The sequence below is a fragment of the Sorex fumeus genome, unplaced genomic scaffold (genome assembly GCF_029834395.1).
Source record: "Sorex fumeus unplaced genomic scaffold, SorFum_2.1 ptg000007l, whole genome shotgun sequence".
Lineage (NCBI taxonomy): Eukaryota > Metazoa > Chordata > Mammalia > Eulipotyphla > Soricidae > Sorex > Sorex fumeus.
Genome location: NW_026606064.1, coordinates 44655882 through 44681943, shown reverse-complemented (window position 1 = coordinate 44681943; position 26062 = coordinate 44655882). Strand labels below are relative to the sequence as shown.

The 26062-nt window shown below is 40.1% G+C and overlaps 1 protein-coding gene across 1 annotated transcript; it reads right to left on the bottom strand.

Annotated features, from left to right (window-relative positions):
- Nucleotides 1–624: 624 nt before the first annotated feature.
- On the bottom strand, nt 625–26062 carry SPMIP3 (sperm microtubule inner protein 3). The gene is made up of 4 exons (XM_056106926.1): nt 26007–26062; nt 20705–20800; nt 12795–12871; nt 625–719 (listed from the first exon to the last, which is right to left on the bottom strand). The coding sequence occupies exons 1-4, from the start codon at nt 26060–26062 to the stop codon at nt 625–627; spliced, it is 324 nt and encodes a 107-aa protein (XP_055962901.1).

Genomic DNA, 26062 nt, shown 5'->3' with positions numbered 1-26062 from the left:
GAAATACAGCTTTTTCTTGTTTATTGGCATAATTATTTCCACACATCTCTTGTTAAATATTGTTTAGCACTTCTCAGGTGTGTGTGTGTGTGTGTGTGTGTGTGTGTGTGTGTGTGTGTGTGTTTCTGAATTCTGTTTCCTCTAGGGTTATCTGTTTATTTTGGTCTTGATCATTCATGTTGCATTACTACTTTTCTTTCAAGTATCTGATGATCCTTGTTTGGTTCATCCCATCTAAGATTAAGGCAATGAGAAGTTCTTTGCAACTATGTTCGTGGTGGTAGATTGTTAGCTAGTAGGCTTCACTTTGAGTATGGAACCAATGATATACTTGTGGAGACCTGGGGGCTAAACTTAATATTGTTTCAGAGCAGTTGCAACAAGACAAGTAGCAGCTTCAGAACAAATGGCAAAATTTTCATGAATCTTGAGTCCCTGCCCTAAACTGACCAACTTAATCGGAGAAGAATTTGTAACATGTAAATATTTTAGGTTTGTAGCCATGGGATACAAACTTAAAAGTAGTTCTGTTAGCATTATTTTAGTTTAAATGAATCACCCAAGAACACTAAATATTTGTTTCAAGTGCCATGGTTATTTTAGCTTAAAAGCTAAGCCATACTCTCAAAAGTTTTCTTCACAACAGTAGGACTCTGGCAGAGAATTAAGTTGTGTTGAATTCATTGATTTCAAAATTATGGTTGATCCCTTTTTCTGATCTGTAATGAGAAACAGATTAATGACTTACTTTATGATTAATCATGTTAGTCCTAAATAACTCCCAAAATATGTTCCATTGTCCTTTAAGCATTCATCTACAATAAGAAAAATATTTTGGGATTTATGATATGGAAATAAAGTTGGATTAAGAGACATATTTAGACCTGGGGCTGGAGTGGTACAGCGGGTAGGACATTTGCCTTGCACACACCCAGGTTTGATCCCTGGCATCCCATATGCTTCCCTGAGCACCAAATGGAATAATTCCTGAGTTCAGAGATAGGAGTAACCCCTGAACATCATTAGGTGTGACCCAAAAAGCCCCCCCAATTTTTTTTAATTAAAAAATAAAAACACAGCGGTAGGGCGTTTGCCTTGCACGCAGCCAACATGGCTGACCCGAGTTCGATTCCTCCGCCCCTCACGGCAGAGCCTGGCAAGCTACCCGTGATGTATTTGATATGCCAAACACAGTAACAACAAAGTCTCCAATGGAGACGTTACTGGTCCTGCTCGAGCAAATTGATGAACAACGGGGTGACAGTGACAGAAAAATAAAAGATACATACAGATCTATGTCAAAATGTTAATGGGATGGTAAATCAGTCTAGAATTAGGATGTTTTGTTTTGACATCCTAATTCTAGACCCAAAACTCTTTACATACTACATTACAAATAGGGTACTTTGTACAAACTGTAGTTATCACCCCTAAATCTGTATCCATTAGAGTTACTTCATATTCTATAAACTCTTGTTAACAATCACTAACAGTTACGCTTGTCTAAAGTTAAGAATTCAGTTAAGGCTTGGTTGAATCCAGCAATCATTGTATCTGCATTTTATGAACTAAAGACCAGGTGGTTTTAATGAGGTAAAGGTAACAAGTTTAATTTGTGCAGTGCTGTGCACTGTATTAGATGTGTTACCGTCGAGTCTCAGAAAGTCTATCCCACAGAGATTCATTGATTTGCAAAAGGTAATGGACTAGAGAGAAAGCTCAGTGGGCTGAGCTTATGCTCTGTGTGGAGGAATGGGTTCCATCCTGGCATGGTGTTGCCCCCTTCCCAGCACTGCCAGGCATGACCCCCTTCCAAAGATTCCCAGCACAGTACCTGAACATCACAGTACCTGAATATCAATATCAAACTGAAAATACTCACATTCATTCTAGGTCTTAAAAATCCCTGATTGTTCCACAGCACTTCAATAGCATTTAAAGAGGTAAATATTTATTGATATTAAGAATAGATCACATTTTATCCAGAGAATATGGCTCAACTTGCCATCTCTGGAGGATTTTTTAAATCTAATTTTTAATACTCTCTGAAGTTAGTAACATTGAACTGTACAATACTCATGAAGTAAAATAGCAACCCAAATCTTCTTAAAGATTGTACTATGTCCAAAATTCTATTATTTAAAAGTCTGAGGAATCGTCCTTGCTCCTAGTGATCCTTGTCGAAGGAATTTACACTGAAGCTGAATTATACACACATTTTACCAGGTGAATTCAACAATGAAGGTTCTGAGAACACACATTTCTAGAGGGATTCTTTCTGCCATTCAACTTAGTGACAGACAGGGATGTTCTTGGACCTGAAAACTATAATACAGAGCTGGGAAGGGTGGGTACTATGGGAAGAGTGAAAGGTGTGTGACAGAATAATTTTTTTTTACTCCCTTACCATATGGCAAATTGGAAAATTTTTTTAATGTGAATGTGATGGTGACTTCGTTGAAAGTCATAGAAAAATTAAGTGATCAATGGTATATAAAGCACTACTATACTAAATTATATGGATATCTTGATTCTATAAGGTTAATCTTATTTTTAATCCCCTTTCCAAGAGAAAACAATGAAAAATTTAAGGGTTATATGCTATGTTAAAAGCATATTTTTGAAGAATGACTTCCAGTTTTATAGCCTCGACAATTTCATCTGTGGTTTGAATTTCTCCGTAGCAGTTTTTTCTGTGTCTTCTACTGTGAGCTGCACACAGTGCTTACTAAACCTTTTTCTAAATTACTGAATGAACTCTCATGTGCTATGAAGGAATTTTAACAGATTTTTTCTAAATTACTGAATGAACTCTCATGTGCTATGAAGGAATTTTAACAGAGCAAGGATTTTTACTTTGGGGAGGAGGGTGTTGTTTGGGGGCCATATCCTGTGGTTCTCAGTGCCAGGGATCAAACCCAGGCTTCCCTGCAAAGTTTGTATTACAGCTTCTCCCCTAATGGACTGAGGAAGCAATAACTATGATTAATGTTTAATTTTTAATTTGTTCTTCAAAATTCCCAAATAAAAAAATTAATTAAACATTAAGGACATCATTTAGACATACATTCTGCCCTCAGAAACTAATTGCAAAGATTGTGACCAAAAGGTGAATGTAAAGATTTAACTTAGGAAAGCAACTTCATATAATTTCTGACTTTGCAGAGAGTATTTCTCCAAAAATTTCTTCAAGATGTCAGTTTCTTGATTTGAACAAATATTTGATTCAATTCCTTCTTTGTACTCTATCATTGCTCATGCTTACAATATTTCTTTGTTAGATTTCTTACAGATCAGCCTTCTGCCTGATCATTGTTTATAAAATAATTGCCACCTGAGTATCTTTCAAATCTATCAAATTCTCTTTACTGCCACCACCCATCATTACTGAAATCCCTAAATTGTTGGTTCTCAAACTGGATTGAGCCCTGGAATTATCCAGTGAATTTCAAAATAGATGCTTGGCATCTCTCACCTGATTTTCCCTATGACTGTGAGATTCTAATTCAATAAGGAATAGCTGGGCCTTCTAAAGTTCTTCAAATGATGTAGCTAAGGTTCTACTGCAGTTGATTCCTGATTCACTGTATTTAATATTTACACCATTCTACTTCTACCCTGCACTTCTTTTTGTACCTACAGATAATATTTTAATGCAACTTAAAAATGTCTTATTCTATAATACTAAAAGTTTGCCATTAGTCTAGAGGCATAAAAATCAAAAAAAGAAAAAAAATGAACTATAAAGCCCTTGTTCTGGTTTGGTATCTCTCCAGAAGCATCCAGTTCAACAATCCTCGTTGATTTCTGAGCACTGGCACACTTACGGAATTCCCAATGTGTTATGATTCTACTATTGGACATTTGCACATGCTATAGTTGCTGTGAAGCTCTTCTCCCACTCCCTACCTATCTCATTTTAGCATATATAGCAGATGAAATGCCATGGTTATTGTAATATTAGCTTTCCTCTTAAGCTCCTTGAATGTAGAAAACTTGTGTCTATTTTTGTTTCATTTGGTATTGCCAAAATCTAGTACACTGACCTGCAGATAGTATCTTAAATTATTTACTAAGGGATTAGATTAAATTTTAAAATAGTCAACTTAAAATCTCACCAAATACAATTGATGTCGTCACAAAATTTCAGGAATAATTCCTGTCCTCCTTGCTAATCCAAGCAGTTATCAACTCTAGTCTGTACTAAGTAGCTTCCTCATGGATTAGCATGCCCTCTCTCTCCAAAGATTGTCTAAGATACCGAGCAATCTTTCTAGAGTTCAAATGCTCAGGAGCTTTCAAAATCTCCCCATTGCTCTTAGAATACAGTCCAGCTCCCTTGACCCTCAACTACCCATCAAACAACACTGGTCTCATTTCTGTTCTTCAGACATGCCAAACACCTTTCAGCTTTTAGTTGCTATTCATTTTGCCTGAAATGTTCTTTACATGACTCATTCTTCTTTCCCAAGATTCTTCTAAAAAAGTTTTACAAATTTCTCTGAACTATGGTATTAAAGGTAAACCTCCCTTAGCTGAAGTAATCATCCTGCTTATTTCCCTTATTATCACACTACTTCAGTCTTATTTTTAAAACAGTGTTTTTGGTTATGCTATCTATACCCCACCAGAATATCAGTTCCAGTCTTTCCTGGCCACTGCACCCCCAGGAGACCGGGCTGTTAAGTTCATAAAGGGTCTTGGTCAATAACTGATTGCCAATTTACAGGATGCATCCCCACCCTGGTAATTTATACTTGCACTCCCCCTCCTTCCCCTCACCCCTCATGTTGATGCCTTGTGTAATTCCCCCTCAGGTTGATTTGGTGCTGGCTGGGATGACTCATAGGATACATTAGAAGAGATTGTGACTTTGTGATTTTGGAGCTGGGTTAGAAAAGTCATTGTCCTTTCCAGTTCATCTGGAAGTTCTCACCCTTGAAGCACTTACTGCCATGCCACTAGAACACTTGGCAGCTCTGTTGCAAATCTCACTTGAAAGGCACTGAGAACACAGCTCCCAGCTTTTTTTTTTTAATTTTTATTAGTGAAACACAATAAGGTACAGTTGTAGACTTAAAAATTTTTGTGCTTGGGTTTCAGTTATACAATGATCGAGTACCCATCCCTCCACCAGTGCCCATTCTCCACCATCACTGATCCCAGTATCCTTCCCACCCCCCATCCCTCCCATCCCACCCTGCCTCTGTGGCAGGGCATTCCCTTTTGTTCTCCCTCTCCTTTTGGGTGCTGTAGTTTGCAAAAGAGGCATTGAGTGGCAACCATGTTCGGTCTATAGTCTACTTTCAGCATGCATCTCCCATCCTGGGTGGATCCTCCCAACACCCTTTACTTGGTGCTACCTTCTCTATCTGAGCTGCCTTTCCCCCTAGCATGTGCAGCTGGCCTCCAAGCCATGGAGTGAACCTCCTGGAACTTATCTCAACTATTCTTGGGTGTTAGTCTCCTATTTTGTTTCTTTATATTCTCCAGATGAATGCAGTCTTCTGTGTCTGTCCCTCTCTTTTTGACTCGTTTCACTTAGCATGATACTTTCCTTATAGAACCACCTGTAAATTTCATCATTTCATCTTCTCTAACAGCTACATAGTACCCCATTGTGTAGATGTACCAAAGTTTCTTTAACCAGTCATCTGTTCTCAGACACTCTGGTTTTTTCCAGATTCTGGTTATTGTAAGCTGTGCTGCAATGAACAAACAAGTGCAGATGTCATTTTGACTATACTTTTTTTTACCTCTCTGGGATATATTCCCAGGAGTGGTATTGCTGGGTCAAATGGGAACTCAATTTCTAATTTTTTGAGAATCGTCCATACTGTTTTCCAAAAGGGCTGAACCAGTTGGCATTCCCATCAGCAGTGAAGGAGAGTCCCTTTCTCACCGCATCCACGCCAGCACCGCTTGCTTTTGTTCTTTTGGATGTGGGGGAGTCTCTGTGGTGTGAGATGATATCTCATTGTTGTTTTGATCTGCATCTCCCTGATAATTAGTGATGTAGAGCATTTTCTCATGTGCCTTTTAGCCATTTGGATTTCTTCTTTGAGAAAGTTTTTGTTCGTTTCATCACCCCATTTTTTGATGGGGTTGGATGTTTTCATTTGTGGAGTTCAACCAGTGCTTTGTATATCCTTGATATCAACCCCTTATTAGATGGGTATTGGGTGAATATTATTTCCCATTCTGTAGATTGTCTTTGTATTCTGGTCACTGTATCTTTTGAGGTGCAGAAGCTTCTTAATTTAAGATAGCCCCATTTGTTTATCTATGTTTCTACTTGGTTGGTCAGTGGAGTGTCGTCTTTGAAGATACCATTAGCCTCAATATCGTGGAGGGTTTTGCCAACCTTGTCTTCAGTGTACCTTATGGATTTTGGCCTGATGTTGAGATCTTTAATTCATTTTGATCTGACTTTTGTGTATGTTGTCAGGTCGAGGTCTAAGCCCATTTTTTTTGCATTTGGTTGTCCAGTTGTGCCAGCACCATTTGTTGAAGAGGCTTTCCTTTTTCCACTTCACTTTTCTTGCTGCCTTGTCAAAGATTAGGTATTCATACATTTTGGTGTTGTGTGTGTGGATATTCCACCCTCTTCCATTGGTCTGCGGCCCTGCCTTTGTTCCAGTACCATGCTGTTTTAATTATTACTGCTTTCTAGTAAAATCTGAAGTTGGGGAGGGTAATGCCTCCCCACGTCTTTTCCCCAAGAGTTTCTTTAGCTATTCATGGCCTTTTGTTGTTCCATATAAATTTCAGGAGTGCTTGATCTATTTCTTTGAAGAATTTCATGGGTATCCTTATAGGGATCGCGTTGAATCTGTATAATGCTTTGGGGAGTAGCTCCCAGCCTTTTTGTGAGACCCATGGAATATGTGTGCCTGATAATTATGTGAGTGTTCTGCCTTGGACATGAATTCTTCAGCCCTTGACAAACTTTCAGATGATGCAGCACTCTGACTTCTGGTCAGAACCTTGAGAGCATCTCAGAGCCAACCTGTCTAAGTGACTCAAGTCTTAAGTCCCTAATTCACAGAAATCATGAGATCCCTAATTCACAGTTATCATTACTGATATTTAAAAACAGTAGATTTGGGAGTGATTTTTTACTCTGCCATAGATAACTAAGATATACTTACTCATTCTGTATGGTCAAGGGATTGGAACTATAAATCTCAACTCTTAAATTGATCACTTAGTTAGATCACCCAATATAACTAAGGGATCACCCAACTATATTTCTCATCTGATGCTGTGTAGTCTGCACTTTCCATGATCTCATTTTCTATTGTCTATAGATCCCAACTTGATATCTCTACTGCTTAAATCAAGTTGTTCTGTTAGAGGTACCAACAATCTTGCAGACAAAGTGAGAGGCTGTGGAATTATTTTTGATGCCAATTTTGTCTTGTAAGTTCTCTATTAAACATTCCTTATATGTTTTCCCATTTCCCATGTAAGCTCCTTCGTTCAATTTGAGAGCAAAGATCAGGGAATGTGACATTTCTAGAGTTAACCTGCACTAATGACTAGCTGCTTGCTTGAGATGGTTTCTTTCTTTTTTAATGATCTTTACCACTTTATATTTTATTAATAAAATACCGTGCTTTACAAAGTTATTCATAGTAGAGTTTTAGGTATATAACATCCAACACAAATCCCATCACCAGTGTCCCTTTCTATCCATCATTATCCCCAGGTTTCCGCCCATCCCCTAAAGAGGCTTATAAAACTGTTATATGCCTCTTTGGCAGGCATATAACAATTTTATTTCATATTACTTTATTCTATGAAACTTGAAGGAATAACAAGTCAAATTATCAGAAGATGAATCAATAAAAGTCAGTTTGTCATGGTTGATTGCTAACCTTTCTTTACCTATAAAGGGCAACTATATGCACCACTCATGGTGGACATACCCAATGCCACATGTTGGGAAATTTCTCTTGTCCTTTAAAAGAGCTCTTTTAACACTTCTTGGAAAATTGACTTCAAGACTATGAACTCCCTAATCTGTTGCCTGCCCATGAAGCTCTGTATTTTTCCTTCAAATCTGAATGATAATTTATCTGCACAGTAGCACTGTCACTGTCCTCCTGTTGTTTATCGATTTGCTCAAGTGGGCACCAGTATTGTCACCATTATGAGACTTGTTGTTACTGTTTTTGGCATATTGAATACTCCACGGGGAACTTGCCAGCTTATCCCACTCTGCCGTGTGGGTGGGATACTCTCGATAGCTTGCTGGGCCCTCTGAGAGGGATGGAGGAATCGAACCCGGGTCAGTCATGTTCAAGGCAAACACCCTATCCACTGTGCTATGGCTCCAGCCCAATTTATCTGAATAGAGTATTTTTCATGAGATGTTCATTTTGTTGAATTCTTGTACCATATCTTTCTAGTTCATAGAGACTATAGATTTGATAGATCTGTACATCTTATGGGCTTTCCTTTGTATTGTAAATTCCTTTTTTGATCTTGCTGCTATGAATATTCTCTCTATCTTTGTTTTGTTTTTATCTTGAGCAAAATGTGTGTTGCAGTTTTTCTCCTTGGGTCTATTTTTGTTGGACCCTTTGGGTCTCTTGCATCTCAGTGCCTATATTCCTCAGCTCTGAGAAATTCCTTGTCTTTTTTTTTCTCTACAAACATTAAAACTGGTTTATTAAGAAGAACGTGAAAATGTAAAATATCCCACATAGATTATACATATATTTTTTTTTTCTTCTTTTTCTCTATCCCCAATAGACAGCATTGTCTAACATGGTGGCAGCTACCACAGACTACCTGTCATTCTGCCTCTGCTATAATTAAGGCCTGTCCCACAGGCACTAGGATAGTCAGTGCATGGGACAAAGGGGCCCACCTAGCCCTCTTTTTTCAGTTCCCTGTCCAAAGTGGGTATGTGACTCTGCCTAGCAGAGACACAGACAGTTCAGCTGAGGCCTGCAGGCTAATCCTGAGAAGTGCAGAATGAGAACCTTACTGTGCTTCATTTTGGTACACACTTTGGCATTGAATATTGTTCTTTACAAAATTGATCCAGAGCATTAGATCTACCAGCCACTTGAAACACTGAGGATAGCAAATAAAATGAGCCAAGAACATCTAATGCCATTTTGTTTACCCAACTCTGGAACCTTTAATCTCCAAACTTTGTTATAAGAGATAAACATCCTTATTTCAAAAGTGATTGTTAGTCTAGTTCCCCATCATTTGAGCTGAGTACAATCTTGATAGAAGCTGTTTCTGTGATAACTGAATAAATGCCTTATGTTTATTTTAGTTTTAATGCAACTCTATTAAGAAGCAGATATTGTCAATTTTATAGACAATAAAGCTGAGTATAGGGAAAGTAATTATCTCCCACCCAACTTATTGGACTGGGGTGGCTTCAAACTTAATCCTGATTAAAGCTAACACTTTGTCACTCAGGTAGCTGCAAAACATGAATAAGCCTAAAGTTCTTTCAGTACCCTAACAAAATGCATGGACACAGATGCAACATGTAAAAAGTTCACATGCTTTTTCACTTATATTTGAGAAATTCTTACTGATTTCTTTATTGTTTCTTCATCACATTTGCCTTCCTGTTCTTCAGGAAGTCTGATGATTCTTTTATATTCTTATATTCTCTTGAACTTATCCCATAGTTTTCTGCTGCTGTTCATTTCTTTTCAGACTATTTTCCACATTCTGCTCTTTCCCAGTGTTTTTCTCCTTCTCGTCTTGGAGCTCTTTCCTTCCTTCCTTCCTTCCTTCCTTCCTTCCTTCCTTCCTTCCTTCCTTCCTTCCTCCCTTCCTTCTCCTCCCTCCCTCCCTCCCTCCCTCCCTCCCTCCCTCCCTCCCTCCCTCCTTCCCTCCCTCCCTCCCTTCCTCCTTTCCTGCCTTCCTACCTCTCTCCTTTCTGTTTTGCATCATACCTGGTAGTGCTTAGGGATCATTCTTGACAGTGCTTTGAGGATCATACGGGGAACCAGGGATTGAATCTCAGTCAGCCATGTGCAAGGCAAGCACTTTAACCCTTGTACTGCCTCTCCACCCCAGATAATTTAAATCTTAACCAGTCTAAAATTTAAGTTTTTAAAATTTATTTTTGGGCCACACCAAACTGTGCTCAAGGCTTATTCCTGGCTCTGCACTAAAGGATCACTCTTGGTCGTACTAAGAGCACCATATAGGGTGCCGGGTATCAAACCTGGGTTTGCTTCATGCAAGGCAAGTGCCTTACCCACTATACTATCACTCTGGCCTTAAAATAGCACTGTCCTCCTGTTGTTCATCAATTTGCTTGAGCAGGCACCAGTAACATCTCCATTGTGAGACTTGTTACTGGTTTTGGCATATTGAATACGCCACTGGGAGCTTGCCAGGCTCTGCCGTGCAGGCGGGTTACTCTTGGTAGCATGCCAGGTTCTCCGAGAGGGGTGGAGGAATCGAACCCGGGTCGGCAGCATGCAAGGCAAACGCCTTACTGGCTGTGGTATCGCTCCATATAAATTTAAAACCCCTTATTACAGAGCATCAAGAGATTCAGAGAAGCTAAATGTCTCACCCAATGCCAGCTAAAATATCTCAGACCTAGAAGACTATTAGTGTTTCATACTGCTCCATCCTGCCTTATTGCCACAGCTTTCTAGCTGCTCTTTCCTGAAGTCCACTCCTTCTCCAACTCCACTAGATCAGTTCTGACATTAGTGTCTTCTGAAGTTGACTGGATAGCTCCCTTGACACTAATCCTATAAGGGCTCTGAATTTCTAAATTTAACACCTACTCAGTTCCAGCCATTCTCTTTTCCTCTGCTGATCTTTTATTTTTCTATTTCTGCCTTGCCCAGTCAGGCTTACATCTTCATTTTTAGAGTCCTTTCTGCTCATCCCCATCCCAAATTTCATCATCTATATTCTTATTCATTACTACTAGTTGTAGTATCCCCTTCTGTCATGTTGCCTACTTTATTCTGAAAATGTCAGTTTTCTATACATATATATTGCTTCTCTGGCTGATCTAGAGAACAGTGATTTTTATCTTCCAACCTTATCTCCCATTAGCAATTAATCATTCTCTAATAGGTTAACTGTTGCCTCATCTTCCCAATTATATTTTCACTGTTTTCCATAGTACCTAATACACTGCTAGGGAGATAGCATTGTATTGGTAAATATTTCACTGCTCTGCTGTATGTTCACCTGGTTCTGTATGTTTAGAATTACCTTCTACATGTTTGTTTTATAGTCTACTTTCAGCATGCTTCTCTCATCCTGGGAGGATCCTCCCAGCACCCTTTATTTGGTTCTCCTTTCTCTATCTGAGCTCTCTTTTCCCCTAGAATGTGTGGCTGGCCTCCAAGCCATGGAGCAAAACTCCTTGTACTAATCTTGGCCACTCTTGGGTGTTAGTCTCCTATTTTGTTACTTTATGTTCTGAATGCAATCTTTCTATGTCTATCCCTCTCTTTCTGACTCATTTCACTTAATATGATACTTTCCATGTAGTACCACTTGTATGTAAATTTCATGACTTCATCTTTTCTAACAGCTACATAGTACTCCATTGTGTACATGTACCAAAGTTTCTTTGCCACTCAACTCCTCTTTTGCAAACCACAACACCCAAAAGGAGAGAGAGAATAAAAGGGAATGCCCTGCCACAGAGGCAGGGGGGATGGGGGGGATAGTGGGTGGGAGGGGTACTGGGACCCGTGGTGGTGGAAAATGGCCACTGGTGGAGGGATGGGTGTTTGATCATTGTACAATTGAAACCCAAGCACAAAAATTTGTAAATCTACAACTGTACCTCATGGTGTTTCACTAACAAAAAATTTTTCTAAAAAAGTGTAAATGATGGAGAATGGGCACTGGTGGAGGGATGGGTACTGGATCATTGTATAACTGAAACCCAAGCACAAAAATTTGTAAGTCTACAACTGTACCTCATGGTGTTTCACTAATAAAAAAAATTTTTTTTTAAAAGGGCTGGAGCGATAGCACAGCAGGTAGGGCATTCGCCTTACAAGCGGCCAACATGGCCGACCCGAGTTCGATTCCTCCGCCCCTCTCGGAGAGCCCAGCAAGCTACCGAGAGTATTCGATATGCCAAACACAGTAACAACAAAGTCTCCAATGGAGACGTTACTGGGCCCACTCGAGCAAATCGACAATCAACGGGAGGGCCTTTACCTTTACCTTTAAAAAAGAATTTGATGAAAACCACAAAAGAAAAAAAAAGAATTACCTTCTACAATAAGCAAAGGAGAAAACCTTAGGTGTATCTAACAAGATTCCCTGGTGGCAGAAGAATTGTAAAGAAGGTGCTAATGACTATCACTTCAGATGCTAGTGCCCCACCTACATTTCCTCAGGTGAAAGAAAGACAATTCATACTTAGTCTTGAAAGAGCAGAGTAAACAGCTCTAGAAAGACAGGAGGGGCTGGAGTGGTAGCACAAGGGGTAGGGTGTTTGCCTCGCACTAGGCCAACCCGGGTTCAATTCCCAGCATCCCATATGGTCCCCCGAGCACTGCCTGGAGTAATTCCTGAGTGCATGAGCCAGGAGTAACCCTTGTGCATCACCGGGTGTGATACCCCTGCCTCCCCCCTCCCAAAAAAAAACACAGGAGTCCCACTGAGACTCCCTGACCATGTCTCCTTTCCAGCACCTCCTCAATCTTTGGCAGCTTAATGCTAGGCATGCTCTCTGGGACAGCAAGGCCCTGGGAGAATCTCATGTGTGATCAGCAAGGTTGATTTCAAAAAGCAAAAAAACAATTGACCTGACTTACCAAATGAATAAAATGGCAGGGAATAATCTCTTTGGTAAGACGTCTCTTTATACCATGGTTCGACAGGCATCGAATGTCTTCGGAAGAAAATATATCGAACGAGAGTTTGTTGGTCAAATTCAGGTTGATACTGAGTCGTTCTCGGGACTGGAATTGACAAGTCTCTGTGATAACTAGATGAAAGAAAAACACTCACTTGGTAAAATAACAACAGTACATTTCTCATCAGCTGGAACACTGTAGAAGCAAACACAAGGCCACTTGAATGGTATTGGCAGGGTTCTATAGCCCCAAGGCTCCTCTAGCCAAGATTTCAGTAGCTTTCTCAAAAATTGTATTCCCTAGCAGACTGTAGCTCATGGTTAGTCAATTAAAAAAGAAAAAAAAATTGTACTCCCATTTTCCCATTACCATCCTTCCTCTTCCTCAGTCCTCTGTTATAGAAGGCAGCCAGCATCAGAATTTCCACTAGATCTGCTCATGCATGATTACTTCCCATACTTCAGATTTTTCTAGGACTATTTCCATTGCAATTTTTCTATGTTTGTTGGTTCTCTAAAGAAACTACTATTTTATCTTGACCACACCAACCACTATGATGCGAATTGATGTTTGATGAACCTGAAATCACCTCTCACTTTTCTTCAATTAGATGAGTTCTGTAGTAATAAATTATATGAGTACTTTAGTAGTAAAGTACTCATCTAATTGAAGAAAAGTGAGAGGTGATTTGGGGTTCATCAAACATCAATTCGCATCATAGTGGGTAGGGTGTTTGCCTTGCAAGCAGCCGACCAAGATTTGATTCCCCCGCCCCTCTCGGAGAGCCTGGCAAGCTACCGAGAGTATCTTGCCAGCACTGCAAAGCCTGGGAAACTCCCTGTGGTGTATTCGATATGTCAAAAACAGTAACAGCACGTCTCACAATTCGTTATGAGACATTACTGGTGCCCGTTCGAGCAAATCAATGAACAACAGGAGGACAGTGCTAAAGTGCTACTAATTTCCTTATCTTCAGTTAGATGAGTACTAATAGATACGAATTTTTTATGGAAATAAAACAAACATTACTAAAATTTGTGTTGAATCACAAATGATCCTATAGAGCTAAAGCAAACTTGAGAAAGAACAAAGTTGGAGAAATCATGCTTCCGGACTTCAGATTATACTACAAAGCTATGGTAATCAAAACTATGACATTTTAAAGATAGATAAATTGAATGGAAGTACAGAAATAGACCCATGCATGTATGATCAATTAATTATGATGAAGGAACCAGGAACATCAGTGGAGCATATACATTTATTTTTCAATAAGTGAAAAATTAAAACTGGATTTTTACATGCAGAGGAATGAAACTGGGTCCCTAATTTACATCATACAAAAATAACCAAAATGGATTAAAAAATTAAATATAAGATCTGAAATGTAAAGAGTTCTGGGAAGAAACAGAGAATGCCTGGATATTGATCTTACCAATAACTTATGGCTTTAACACCGAAATCAAAGTAAAAAATAAATAGGTGGAACTACAGTAAACCAAAATGCTTTGTCCAGCAAAGGAACCATTGACGAAATTTGAAGATAACTTAATGAATGGAAGAAAATATTTGTAAACCATGTCTGATAATGAATTGATATTAAAAATTCATAAGAAATCTGTGCAGATCAATAACAAAATGAGCAGTTCAGTCTAGAAATGGGCAGAATGCCTGAATACACTTTTTTTTTCAATTAAGACTTGCAAAGGACAAATATGTACTTGAAAAAGTGCTAATAATCACTAATAATCATGGAAAAAAGAAATTAAAGGCACAGTGAGATTTTTCTCTCACATACAATAGCTATCATCATTATCAACAAAACTAAACCCCAAGAATTAGTGTTAGTGAGGATGTGGAGAAATTGAAGCTGGCCCGGCCGCCTGCAAGGCCCTACCCGCTTTGCTATCTGTCCCTCTCAGAGAGCGTGGCAAGCTTCCAAGAGTATTCCGCCCACACATCAGAGCCTGACAAGCTCCCCATTGAATATTTGATATGCCAAAAACAGTAACAAGTCTCACAATGGAGACATTACTGGTGCCTGCTCGAGCAAATCGATGAACAACGGGAGGACAGGCTACAGTTCTACAGTGAGGATGTGGAGAAAAGAGAACTCTGTGTACTTTGTAGAAATGTAAATTGACCCAGCCAATATAGAAAACTTCTTGAGGTTCCACATATAAGTAAATATATGCCTTTCATGTGATCCAGCAATTTTGCTTCTAGGTATATTAGGTATTTATCAGCAGAAAATTAAATCACGATCTTGAAAACTATGTCATCATATTCATTGCATCATTGCATTATATTTGACCTGAAAATACCTAAATGCTCTGTGTGTGTGTGTGTGTGTGTGTGTGTGTGTGTGTGTGTTTCCAAATGGAAATTCTGTCATTTGTAGCATTAGGGATATATGGTAAATATGCTAAATGTAGAAAGTTAGACAAAGAGTGTATGATCTCATATATATGTGGAATCTTAAAAAATCCAAATTCATGTTGGAGTCCTTGGAGGAGATAGGTTGGTACATTGGCAATGGGTGTGGTGTTGGAGTTATGGTATGAAAAATATTATTAACAGTATTGTATTCCACCACAGAATCACACAAAAAACTATTTTAAAGAAAAAATCTCCTAGAATCAGAACAGGTTGGTAGTTACCAAGGTGGGGGTAGGGGGTGGTGAAGGAAATTGGTGAAGGTGGGCAAACATATAAACTTCTAGTTATGATATAAATTCTGGGCATGTGATGTGTAGCACAGTGATTATAGTTAATACTTATTATAAAGAATATTTGAAAGTTGCTAAGAGTAGATATTGAGAGTTCTCATCACAAGAAAAAACTTTGTAACTGATAATTGTTAACTAAACTTGCTGTGATGAGCATTTTGCTATATATACAAATAACAAACCATTTTGTTATATACTTTAATAGGACATGTCACTTAAATTTCTTTGAACTAGGGAAAAGGAACTAGAGAGATAGTACAGCGAGGATCTACCAGGTTCAATCTTTAGCAACTCATATTGTTCCCTGAGCCACACTAGGGGTGAGCCCCACACACTGAGCTAGGAATTAGCCCTGAGCATCCCAGGACTGACCCAAAAGTGGAGAAGGAGAAGTAAGAAGAACTTAAATATAATCATTTTGCAGTAGGAAGTAGTCTTACCCACACAAATCAGTGTGACCTAATAACTTGTACAAAAGTGATTGAAACTGCCTAATCGTCTCTGGAATGTTTACTTACTTGGGTTAAAAACTTGATTGCAAAATTTTCTTTTGATTTTGGGGTCATAATTGTTCTCAGGTGTTACTTCTGGCTCTGTGCTGGAGCATCACTCCCAAAGGTGCTCTGGAAACTGAGGTGCTGTGGACTAAACCTCAGTCACTTGAACCATCTCCTCTATCTCTTCCTATTTATTCTTAACTAGAAGTTTAACATATATACTTAGTACAGACTAATATTTGTATATTAAACTACTAGTGTGATATTTGCACTGTTTTGCCCTTAAGGTCAATATTCAGCAGGCACAAGTTAAGATTCTCTCTGGAAGAAGGACTATATTTAAGTGCAAAACATTAGAATTCTCTGAGGAATGTCAGAGTTCTTCATCTGCCTCACAGGCATGGGGAATGGGCCCTGTGCAGGTGTCCTTTATAGCCTGATTATGGGGTTGTCTTTTTTTTTAAATTTATTTATTGAATCACCATGAGAACAGTTACAAAGCTTTCAGGTTTAATTCTCGGTCATACAATGATCAAACACCCATTCCTTCACCAGTGCATATTTTCCACCACCAAGAACCCCAGGATACCCCCCATCCCACCCCTCCCCATGCCTGTGAGGCAGATGATTTCCACTTCTCTCTCTCTCTCTACTTTGATTACATTCATTATTTTGACAAAAGGTGCACCATTATTATTTGGAATTTCCCCCCAACAATCAGACCTGCTGAAAAGGCATCGTGAAATAATTTGTTTTCTGTTGCTGATTATGAAGATCATATGATTTTGGATTTTTGATATTTTACTAATTAAGTCTGGGGGGATTTCTGCCAAAAGCTGCATAGTTCCAAGATTGGTTTGTATGCCTCTGGGTCCATGGCTGAGCCGGAGAACCGATCATGGGGGAAAACTCGTAGTCTCGGCGGGGCAAGAAGGACTTGCTGGTTCTGCCCCCCCCCCCCCCCCCCATGAGGCTGCAGTTGCCCCATCACCGCGGGCTCATACCTGGCTGTCCAATAAGCTCTGAGGCAGCAACCACTATGCCGTGGGAGGGGAAAAAGGCTGAAGAGACAGGCACCCTTTCCCTGGGGGGGGGGGGGGCAGAGGGGGAGCGCATGGCACCATAGCTTAATGCACAGTCCATTCACATTTCTGCCCAAAGCGTCTGGGTTCCGAATTAGATCCGTGTGCCTCTGGGGCCATGGCCATGCCGGAGAGCCACTCATGGGGGCAACTCCTGGTCTTGGTGGGGTAAGAAGGACATGCAGGTTCCGCCCTATGGGGTTCTGTCTTGACTACACTTTGGAAGAGGGTGTTGTCCTAATGAGACTTTAAAGTATGCTTTTGAAAAGAGAAATAAAACTGCATTCTGGCAAAAATAAATAAAGTCTGCTTTTTAAAAAACAGCACAAATAGCCTTGAACAGATAATTTTATTTTTTTAATTTTTTTTTTAATTAAAAAATTTTAATAGTGAGACATCATGAGGTACAGTTGCAGACTTACACATTTTTGTGCTTGGGTTTCAATTATACAATGATCAAATACCCATCCCTCCACCAGTGCCCATTTCCCACCACCACGGATCCCAGTATCCCTCTCACCCCCACCTCCTCCCCCATCCCACCCTGCCTCTGTGGCAGGGCATTCTCTTTTGAACAGGCAATTTTAAAATGTGGATCAATGTAATTTTCAGTGTTCACACCAAACAATTGCACCCTCAGACAACTGCATCTCCTCTGGACTGCATTTTATTATCTAATTGGATTAGATTGTGATACCATGTGAAATACTACTAAAGCTACTTCCTGTTTGATTATTTATCAAGTTTGACAATATACTGCCTTGTTGATTCCTTGACTTCCTATTCTTTGCATAAAGGATAATCAGGAGTTGACTCAAATGCTATGAACAGAAGATAATTCGTAAAATTAACTCGATGATGAAATAAATAATAGCAATGATATGTCAAATGCTTGCTATGTTTGTAACATAAATTTTATTGAACAGATAAAACTATTTGGTATTAGAGAAGCAATGGAAAATGCACAATGTCAAACATTTCATGTCACTAAATCCTAGGTTTTAATTTGCAACCGCTGTGATTTCCAGTGTCCTTGAATTAGAAAATAATGTCAAAGTACCATTTTTCCCTTATACTAAAATCACATCCAGAAAGGCAGAAATTGCTTAAGTCAAAATCACATTTTTAACTGAAAAGGAAACTGAGTCTCAGGAAAGTTGAGTTCTTTGACCAAGTTTATATATTTATTTATGTGTAGAGTGATAGCACAGCAGTAGGGCATTTGCCTTGCGTGCAGCCGGTCCGGCCAAGCCGGGTTCAATTCCTCCACCCCTCTTGGAGAGCCCAGCAAGCTACCGAGAGTATCTTGCCCACACGGCAAAGCTTGGCAAGCTACCTGTGACGTATTCGATATGCCAAACACAGTTACAACAAGTCTCACGATGGAGACATTACTGGGCCCACTAGAGCAAATCGATGAACAATGAGAGGACAATGCTTATATATTTAAATTTTTCCCTTACACTTTATATAAACACTGTGGTTTACAGAGCTGTTCATGATTATTTGTTACAGGCATTCAATATTCCATTTCCAATTCCACCACCATTCCACCTTCCCTTCACCATTGTTTTCAATTTTCCCAATCGCCCCTTAAACTTGCCCCCATATAAGGCCCTTGGTAATTTATTTTATGTTGCTTGTTATCAATAATTTGCTAACAGAATGATCAAAAATGTTTTCTTAAAAGAAAGGGAAAATTGGTGTATCTACCATGGAGCATTAAGATCTTGTGTTAAGATTAAGATGATGTTACAGGTTAAGCCTTTTATGTTTATGTTTTGTTAATTGAGATTGGTTGCCTTCTGTGTTAGATCCCATCCAATATGGTGTGCTACTACTATCAGTATTGTAGAATTTGAGATGTTGCTACAGAAAGTTCAGAATTTTTATTTTATTTTTCAAAGGAATCACTTTGACAGTTCCAAAGCTTTCATGTTTGAGATTCAGCCATACAATGATCGAACAGTCATCCCTCCACCAGTGCATATTTTCTACTGCCAATGTCCCCAGTACTCCCCCCTGCCCTTCACCATCCCCCACCCTCCCACACACACCCAATCCCAGTCCTCACCCTACCTCTGTGGCAGACAATTTTCCCAATACTCACTCTGTCTCTACTTTTGGGCGTTAAAGTTTGCTCGAATTTTCCCACCACCATTCAAGCCTGCCTGCCAGGGGCAGACACTAGATAATTTATTTTCCATTGCTCACTTTGAATATCCTGAGAGGTTGTGAAAAACAAACTCCACTTCTAGAATTCTAATATTGAAAATGGATGCGTTCCAGAGACTTCTCTGTAGGGCACTAATTCATTTGGGAATAAAACTGGAAGTCTCTGGACCAGGGCTGAGATGGCGCCCAGAGGCAGATTGTGGGCATGACAACCAGGATTTCAAGTGGGCGGGAGCCAGGGAGGGACAGCCTGACTCCTCTGCCAACACTGTGTGGCCTGGAGACTTAGTCCTGGAACTTACCTGGAACCCGCCTTGCTTGTGGAAGCTTGTGGTCGCTGGGGTTCCATCTGGAACAGGCGGGGAGAGGGCACCTGCTCCATCTAGGGTGCACCAGTGAAATTTGTTTGGTATGGGGCCCACAGAGATCTCTGGCACTGTGGTGTTTTCCAGGACTCACTGCTGTATCTCTGAACCAGGACTGTTGGTGTGCTGAGATGGCGCCCGGAGGCAGATAGTTAAGAATTTTTAAATGAGTGATACAACTGGAGTTAAATTTTTAACTGGATGATGTTTTTGGGGTGTGTGCATAACTACAGGGGCTTCCAGAAGTATAGGGGCTTTGCAGGGGAGGTAGCCTGCCTGGAGGTTTCAGTCACAAAACCCACATACATGAATTTTTCAGTAGATTAACTTCTGGGTGAGACTCAGCCTGAGGTAGTGGAGTTCAGCCTGGGACATGGCAGTGATTATGGAGTGTGGGAGCTTTCCAGCTGCAAGAGCTCAGTTAAGACAGGTGCTGGACTCACCTACCCTCCTTTGGAATTCCCCAGACAACTCAGCCATGAGTGTGAGTGTCCAGAAGTCGTCTGCAATTTGTTGGTCTCCTTCAAGATTTATGAGTCTCTAGATCATGACTGGAAAATGAGCTTATATGGCACCAGAGGAGGTTTGTGGGTGTGACTCTTTGACCAAATTTCTTTAAAAATATCTCTTGACTGTTATTATTATCCATTTTTATTTTGTATATTATATATTTTATTTTTTGTATATTATATTGTGTATCCATTTTTTTCATTATCATTCTAACTGTACTGAAACTTTTGAAAGAGCGATAGCACAGCGGTAGGGCGTTTGCTTTGCACGCAGCCAACATGTCCGACCTGAGTTTGATTCCTCCACCCCTCTTGGAGAGCCCGGCAAGCTACCGAGAGTATCTCGTCCACATGGCAGAGCCTGGCAAGCCCCCTGTGATGTATTCGATATGCCAAACACAGTAACAACAAAATCTCCAATGGAGACGTTACTGGGCCCGCTTGAGCAAATCGATGAACAACGGGAGGGCCTTTACCTTTTTACCTTTTAGGATGGAGAAAGATGTCTCACCTGGGAGATTCCTGTCTGCTATAATCAAGATGAATTCTTGCCAGCTGGCTAGGGAGGTAGCCTTTGATGTCCTTTCCTTGATGAGGAACAAATAAACTAGTGGAGAAAGTGGGGAGATAATAAAAAATTAGTTATTACAGTAGTTTTTTAAAAGAAGAGTGCAAGTGTGAGTAACTAAAATCTATCTGGTCTTGTCCTGGTACAGAGTTCTTAAAACTCTTGGAACTTCTTGAGGACAGGGCGGGGTGGCATGCCACAGCCACTAGTTCTCAAGGGCTGCTCCCAGTGTTCTGTGCTCAGGGGTTGCTCCTGAAAGTACTCAGGAGACCATGGAGTTCCAGGAACCAAGAATTCTTGGAATTTCTTGGTAAAAGTGTCTTCTTTGTTATCTGGGATTCAACTTTGAGGATCTATAAGGAAATATTTGATATGTCTTTTATTAGGATCACAAAATCAGGGAAGAAAAAAGATACACAAAATCAGTGGCACTGGGGCATATATTAACTATTGTTAAAATACAGTAATGAGTCTGTAGTGCTTCCTTGTACCATTGTTTCTACTTGTGATGTGTTTACGAATGGCTCAATTTTTTTAAAACACTAATAAGTCTGGTGGTTAAAAATGAAGAAGCACTCACAATGGTCAAAGCATACAACTCTTGTAACCTGGAGGAATGACTCACCTCCACTTGGAATGATTAGATTGTGAGGAAGTTTTGGAACATAAGCATGAATGAAAGAGAAGAATGGGAGGAAGCAGTTCAGCATGCGAAAACAAGTTGGCAGGAGGGTTTGTATGTGCAAGAGGATGTGCTGTATTGGAGGGCATGAGGCCAGTCACTATAGGTGTCCCCATATAACTCTGTGTGCGTGTGTGCGTGTGCGTGTGCGTGTGCGTGTGTGCGTGCGTGTGTGTGTGTGTGTGTGTGTGTGTGTGTGTTAGCACCTGTCTGCTCAGAAGCACTGTCAATACTGGTTCAATACTTGGGAGTCACTGATAGTGCATGGGAGATCATTACTTCGACTATACTTTTTTTGCTTCTCTGGGATATATTCCCAGGAGTGGTATTGCTGGGTCAAATGGGAGCTCAATTTCTAATTTTTTGAGAATCGTCCATACTGTTTTCCAAAAGGGCTGAACCAGTCGGCATTGCCACCAGCAGTGAAGGAGGGTCCCTTTCTCGCCACATCTGCACCAATGCCGGTTGCTTTTTTTCTTTTGGATGTGGGCCAGTCTCTGTCCAACCAGCATTTCTTAAAAGTACATAATTTACCCTGAAGATTGCTAGGTTCTGTGGACTCAAAATTGTATAAGAAGTATTCCTTGTCATCAAAATGTTCTCAGTGCTTAAATAGTCAATGAAATATAGAGGGAGTTGGGAAGGCAAATAGAATAGGGAAGAATCCTGGTGAGGACTTCTGTGGTTAATAGAATCCAAAACTTTGATAGAATTGGGATCAGACTAGAATGTTGTGACGAGAGAAATATTTGTGGGCAGCAGGGACCTTGCTGTCTCACTCCTGTAAAAGGCAAGTGCTGTAAGCAGGGTGGATATGTCTGTCTACGCAAACAGGTTCTTAGGGAGCTTTGATTTTCTGAATAACACATAGACTGTCTGGGTCTGCCCCACTGCCTGGGATAGTATGACTGAGCCCTGAAGAGTAAATAGTAGCAGGGGAATTGACTCATAAAAAGAGAGAAGCACTGGCACAATTGGCATTTTGAATACATGGGAGTGGGAAACATCTTTCTTAGTCATCTCTCCAGTTTCTGAAGCACTGCCTTGGGAAGAGTCTCTCATACCCTATAATAGTTTACCACGAATACAGCCTCACTTCCCAAGCAACATTGGTTCCTCATAATTGCTTAGTATGTTTTGATCATGGATTCTTCATAGGCTTGCATACAGCGAATACCTGCTGAAGACAAGTGAGTATACTGAACAGTGCCCCTTCTAGCAGTCTGTCAGTGCCATTTTGAGAATGAAGAGATCTTTGACCAGCACCAAGGAACATGCCTGCCTGAAATTTCTTGAAGCAGTCTCGGTGGGGTTTGGTCCAGGAGTAGAGGAGAAGTGGGAAAGAGTGTAAGCAGGAGGGCTTTGGGGGGAATGAGGGCTAAGTAGAGCCATGTGAAGAATCGCACACTCTGCCCCAACTATTTGCAAGCTCCCTCGTGGGGTCTGCACCTTAGAAAAATCTCCTGCTGAAGAGGTTAACATAGAAGACCTAGCCAGGGATTTGACTGTCAAAATTCTGAAATAGGCTATAAAAAGTCCTCTCCTTCGTATTGGCTAGGAGCAGACTGTCTGACTACATCTTATTTTTCAGCTTATTATTTTTCATTCCATGACAGCTTGTTTTTTTTTTTTTTTTTTGAGATGTGTTTAGTCCAGACAAGAGTAAGCTTGTTCCCTGGGAAGGTAAATGTAAAAGGAATCCTTAGCCACAGACAAAATTCACACAGGAGGTCAGAAGTGTTCATTCCCCAAAACCTGGACTCAATCTGAGTTAAGCCACATGACTGACTATAGAATTCTGTTATATCTGTGCCTCATATTTTACAAAGTGTCTTTAGATATGAGCTGACATTACTATGGCTAACCTTGAAATGTAAAAAGCATTAATACCTCATAATAGGAGAGGAGACTACAGCTCAGAAGTCTAAGTGGACTTTCAAAATATCACCCAGCTAAAAAAAGTCATCTTTAATCTAGTTCTTTAAATTCTCTAACATCTATCTAGAACTCATTATGTGTACACAGATGACTTCTTTTCACTAGAGCTCAACACTATTTTTGGATAAACTCTGTTATTCTACTTATGAGCAGACAGGAAGTGAGCATCATTTGCCAAAGGAATAGGAGAAGAAATGGAGGATCCACCTCCCTTTTCTATGCCCTCTCTGCAGCCTTATCTCCCTGATGTTAGCCGCTTTTAATTCAACAAATATTGCAGGCTCTGATGAGTCTGCATTTATTTGTTGCTTGACCTCCTGGTAACTAATACTACCTGTGGATGTAGTCCTTATAGGAACATCCTGGTTTCCACACTCATCAAATCCCAGCTCAATGATAGGCTTATAGCATGGGGATGGAATAAGTTAACATTTGCCCCTGACATAATTCTTGCTATGAGAATTCTGTGTGGACACTGCTACTTATTAACCATTTAGTGTTTCATTTTATTGGTGTATCTACATTTGTAGTTCAATTGTCCCTTGAATTCCCCCCAAGATTTAGGCTTTTGAGTTAAAGGCATGTGGGAGAGGAGCAGCAGAAGGGCTGATGGTCCACTGATTATGTCACTCATCAAATACACAAATAACTGACAGAATTATGCTTTTCTCATTATATTCTGTGCATGAAGTAAACATTATGCACAGAAGACCTATCCTATAAAGCCATTAGCCTGACAGAGGTTCTGATAGTTGAAGAGGCCAACCAGTCCATCTCAGGGAACATAACATGGAGACTAGTTAAGTACTTAATTAAGAACATAGAAAGTAGAGTCAGATCAATTCATCTGTACAACTCGAGGACACTTACTTAACTTGGATCTTCATTTTTTCTCTGTACCCAACCGCTAGGTAAAGGTTAAATAAGTTCATACTCATTCAAAGTACTGCTTGCCACACAGCAAGAACCGCAGAAATGGAAGTTGTTTTCCAGACAGCAAGTAAAGAAGTAAATCATTTCATTAAAAATTGTCATAAAGATTCTAAAGGAAACCATAAAAGGGCATGGAAGTAGAAAGGTAGGCAAAAGGATATGACCTTTTTCAGTAGGGAGTAAAGGAAGAGCTCTCTGAAGGGCGGAGCAAGAAAAGCGGGGGAGAGAGAAAAATCTGAAGGAACTAGAGAAAGATGATAAGTGGCCTGGAGCTATGAGAACTCTGGAGAGACTAGGCTCTTGCAATTGAGTTTAGATTTTAAACAAAAGGCAACGGTTTGTGGCTTTACTCTATGGAGGGCTGTAATCCAGTTTGTATTTTACGAAACTCCCTGGGGAATAAGCTCTTAAGAGGACAAGAGTAGGAGTTGCTCTAGATTAGAAGGCATAGTAATGTGGGCCGGGCAGTAGAAGCAAAGTGAAGAAAAGTATTTCAGTGAGGGATATATTGTGGAACAGAACTTGTGGATCAAACCCACTGTTCCTCAAATACAGGAAGAGCATAAAGTAGACCAAAGTGTGGCCCTCTCTTGAGATTAAGGGTAGGAGGAGCAGGGATGCCAAGTCTTCTCCAGCACAGTGTGCCTGCTCTTGGACTCTGATAGAGAAATGTCAGAGAACTGAATCTACATTCCCTTACAGCTGACTTAAACTAAGTCATGTGACTCTGACTTGATTCCCCTGAGCTCCAAGATAGGAGCAGACAAGGAAAATTCGTTTCCAGAGTCCTCAGCTTAATAATATAGTTTCACAGGCCTGCCAGTAGGCAATTTGAAGCACAAATACACAAACACCACTAAGGGCCTAGGGAGAGGAAGAAACCTAGAAAGACTGTACCCCATTCCAATCTAACGTCCTACTTCCTCCTCGTCTGTAATTCCTCTGAAAAGAGGGCTCTGAAAGTATCTAGAAAAAAAGCATCCTTTCTCATCCCCTCCTTCAGTAATTTCTAGCAGCAACAAAACAAAACAAAACAAAAAAACCCACAAACCAAAAAACCACTGTATCTCTGGTGCCCTCTTTGGCCCCTCAAAATAAAACCTAAATGCTAAAGTAAATGAGAGACTTGCTCAACTTCAGGAAGCTAATGAGATTGCAAGTCTTAAAGTCATTTGCCCAAAGTTATTTGCTATGTGAGGCTTCTGCTTTAATCCATAGCATCTTAACCTGCAGATCTCGAAGACTGCCAGTCACTATCTTGTAGCAAAGTAAATTATAGCACAACAAAACATGCTTTTAGGACTTGCTATTAGGCCATTGGTGGAGAAAGAGTAAAACTCCAAGTTTCTGTCTGTGCAGTCAAAACCATACTACAGAAGCATGGGAGTCACTTTATTTTTTAATCCCAAGAGGGTAAAGGAGACCCCTCTAAGAGATGCAATTGAGTCATTCATTTTACAAAAGAACTTCCCAAGAAAAAACCCAAGAGCCTTTGCATCTTTGGAGAATTTGGTATTGCCTGTTTGCTTGAATGTGGCCATGAGAAAGAAATTTTTGATTTTGCTACTTCCCTCAACCCAAAGAAATTTTACTAGAACTCCTCACAACAGATGTTTCCATCATGGAGCAGCAAGGGGAAGTAATCCTAGTCCCCAGGTGTTTTGCCACAACTCTGAACTGGAGTAACACTACCTTGGTAAGGTCATTGGGCGCTGGTCAACAAATTTTCTCAGCTGCATGGCAGTCAT

Coding starts and splice junctions, on each gene's coding strand:
- SPMIP3 (XM_056106926.1), bottom strand. CDS start 26,062: ATGACTGCCATGCAGCTGAGAAAATTTGTTGACCAGCGCCCAATGACC. Junction 20,801..26,006: donor CGCCCAATGACCTTACCAAG/GTAGTGTTACTC, acceptor TTTCTCCACTAG/TTTATTTGTTCCTCATCAAG. Junction 720..12,794: donor CCTGCCATTTTATTCATTTG/GTAAGTCAGGTC, acceptor TTCTCATTACAG/ATCAGAAAAAGGGATCAACC.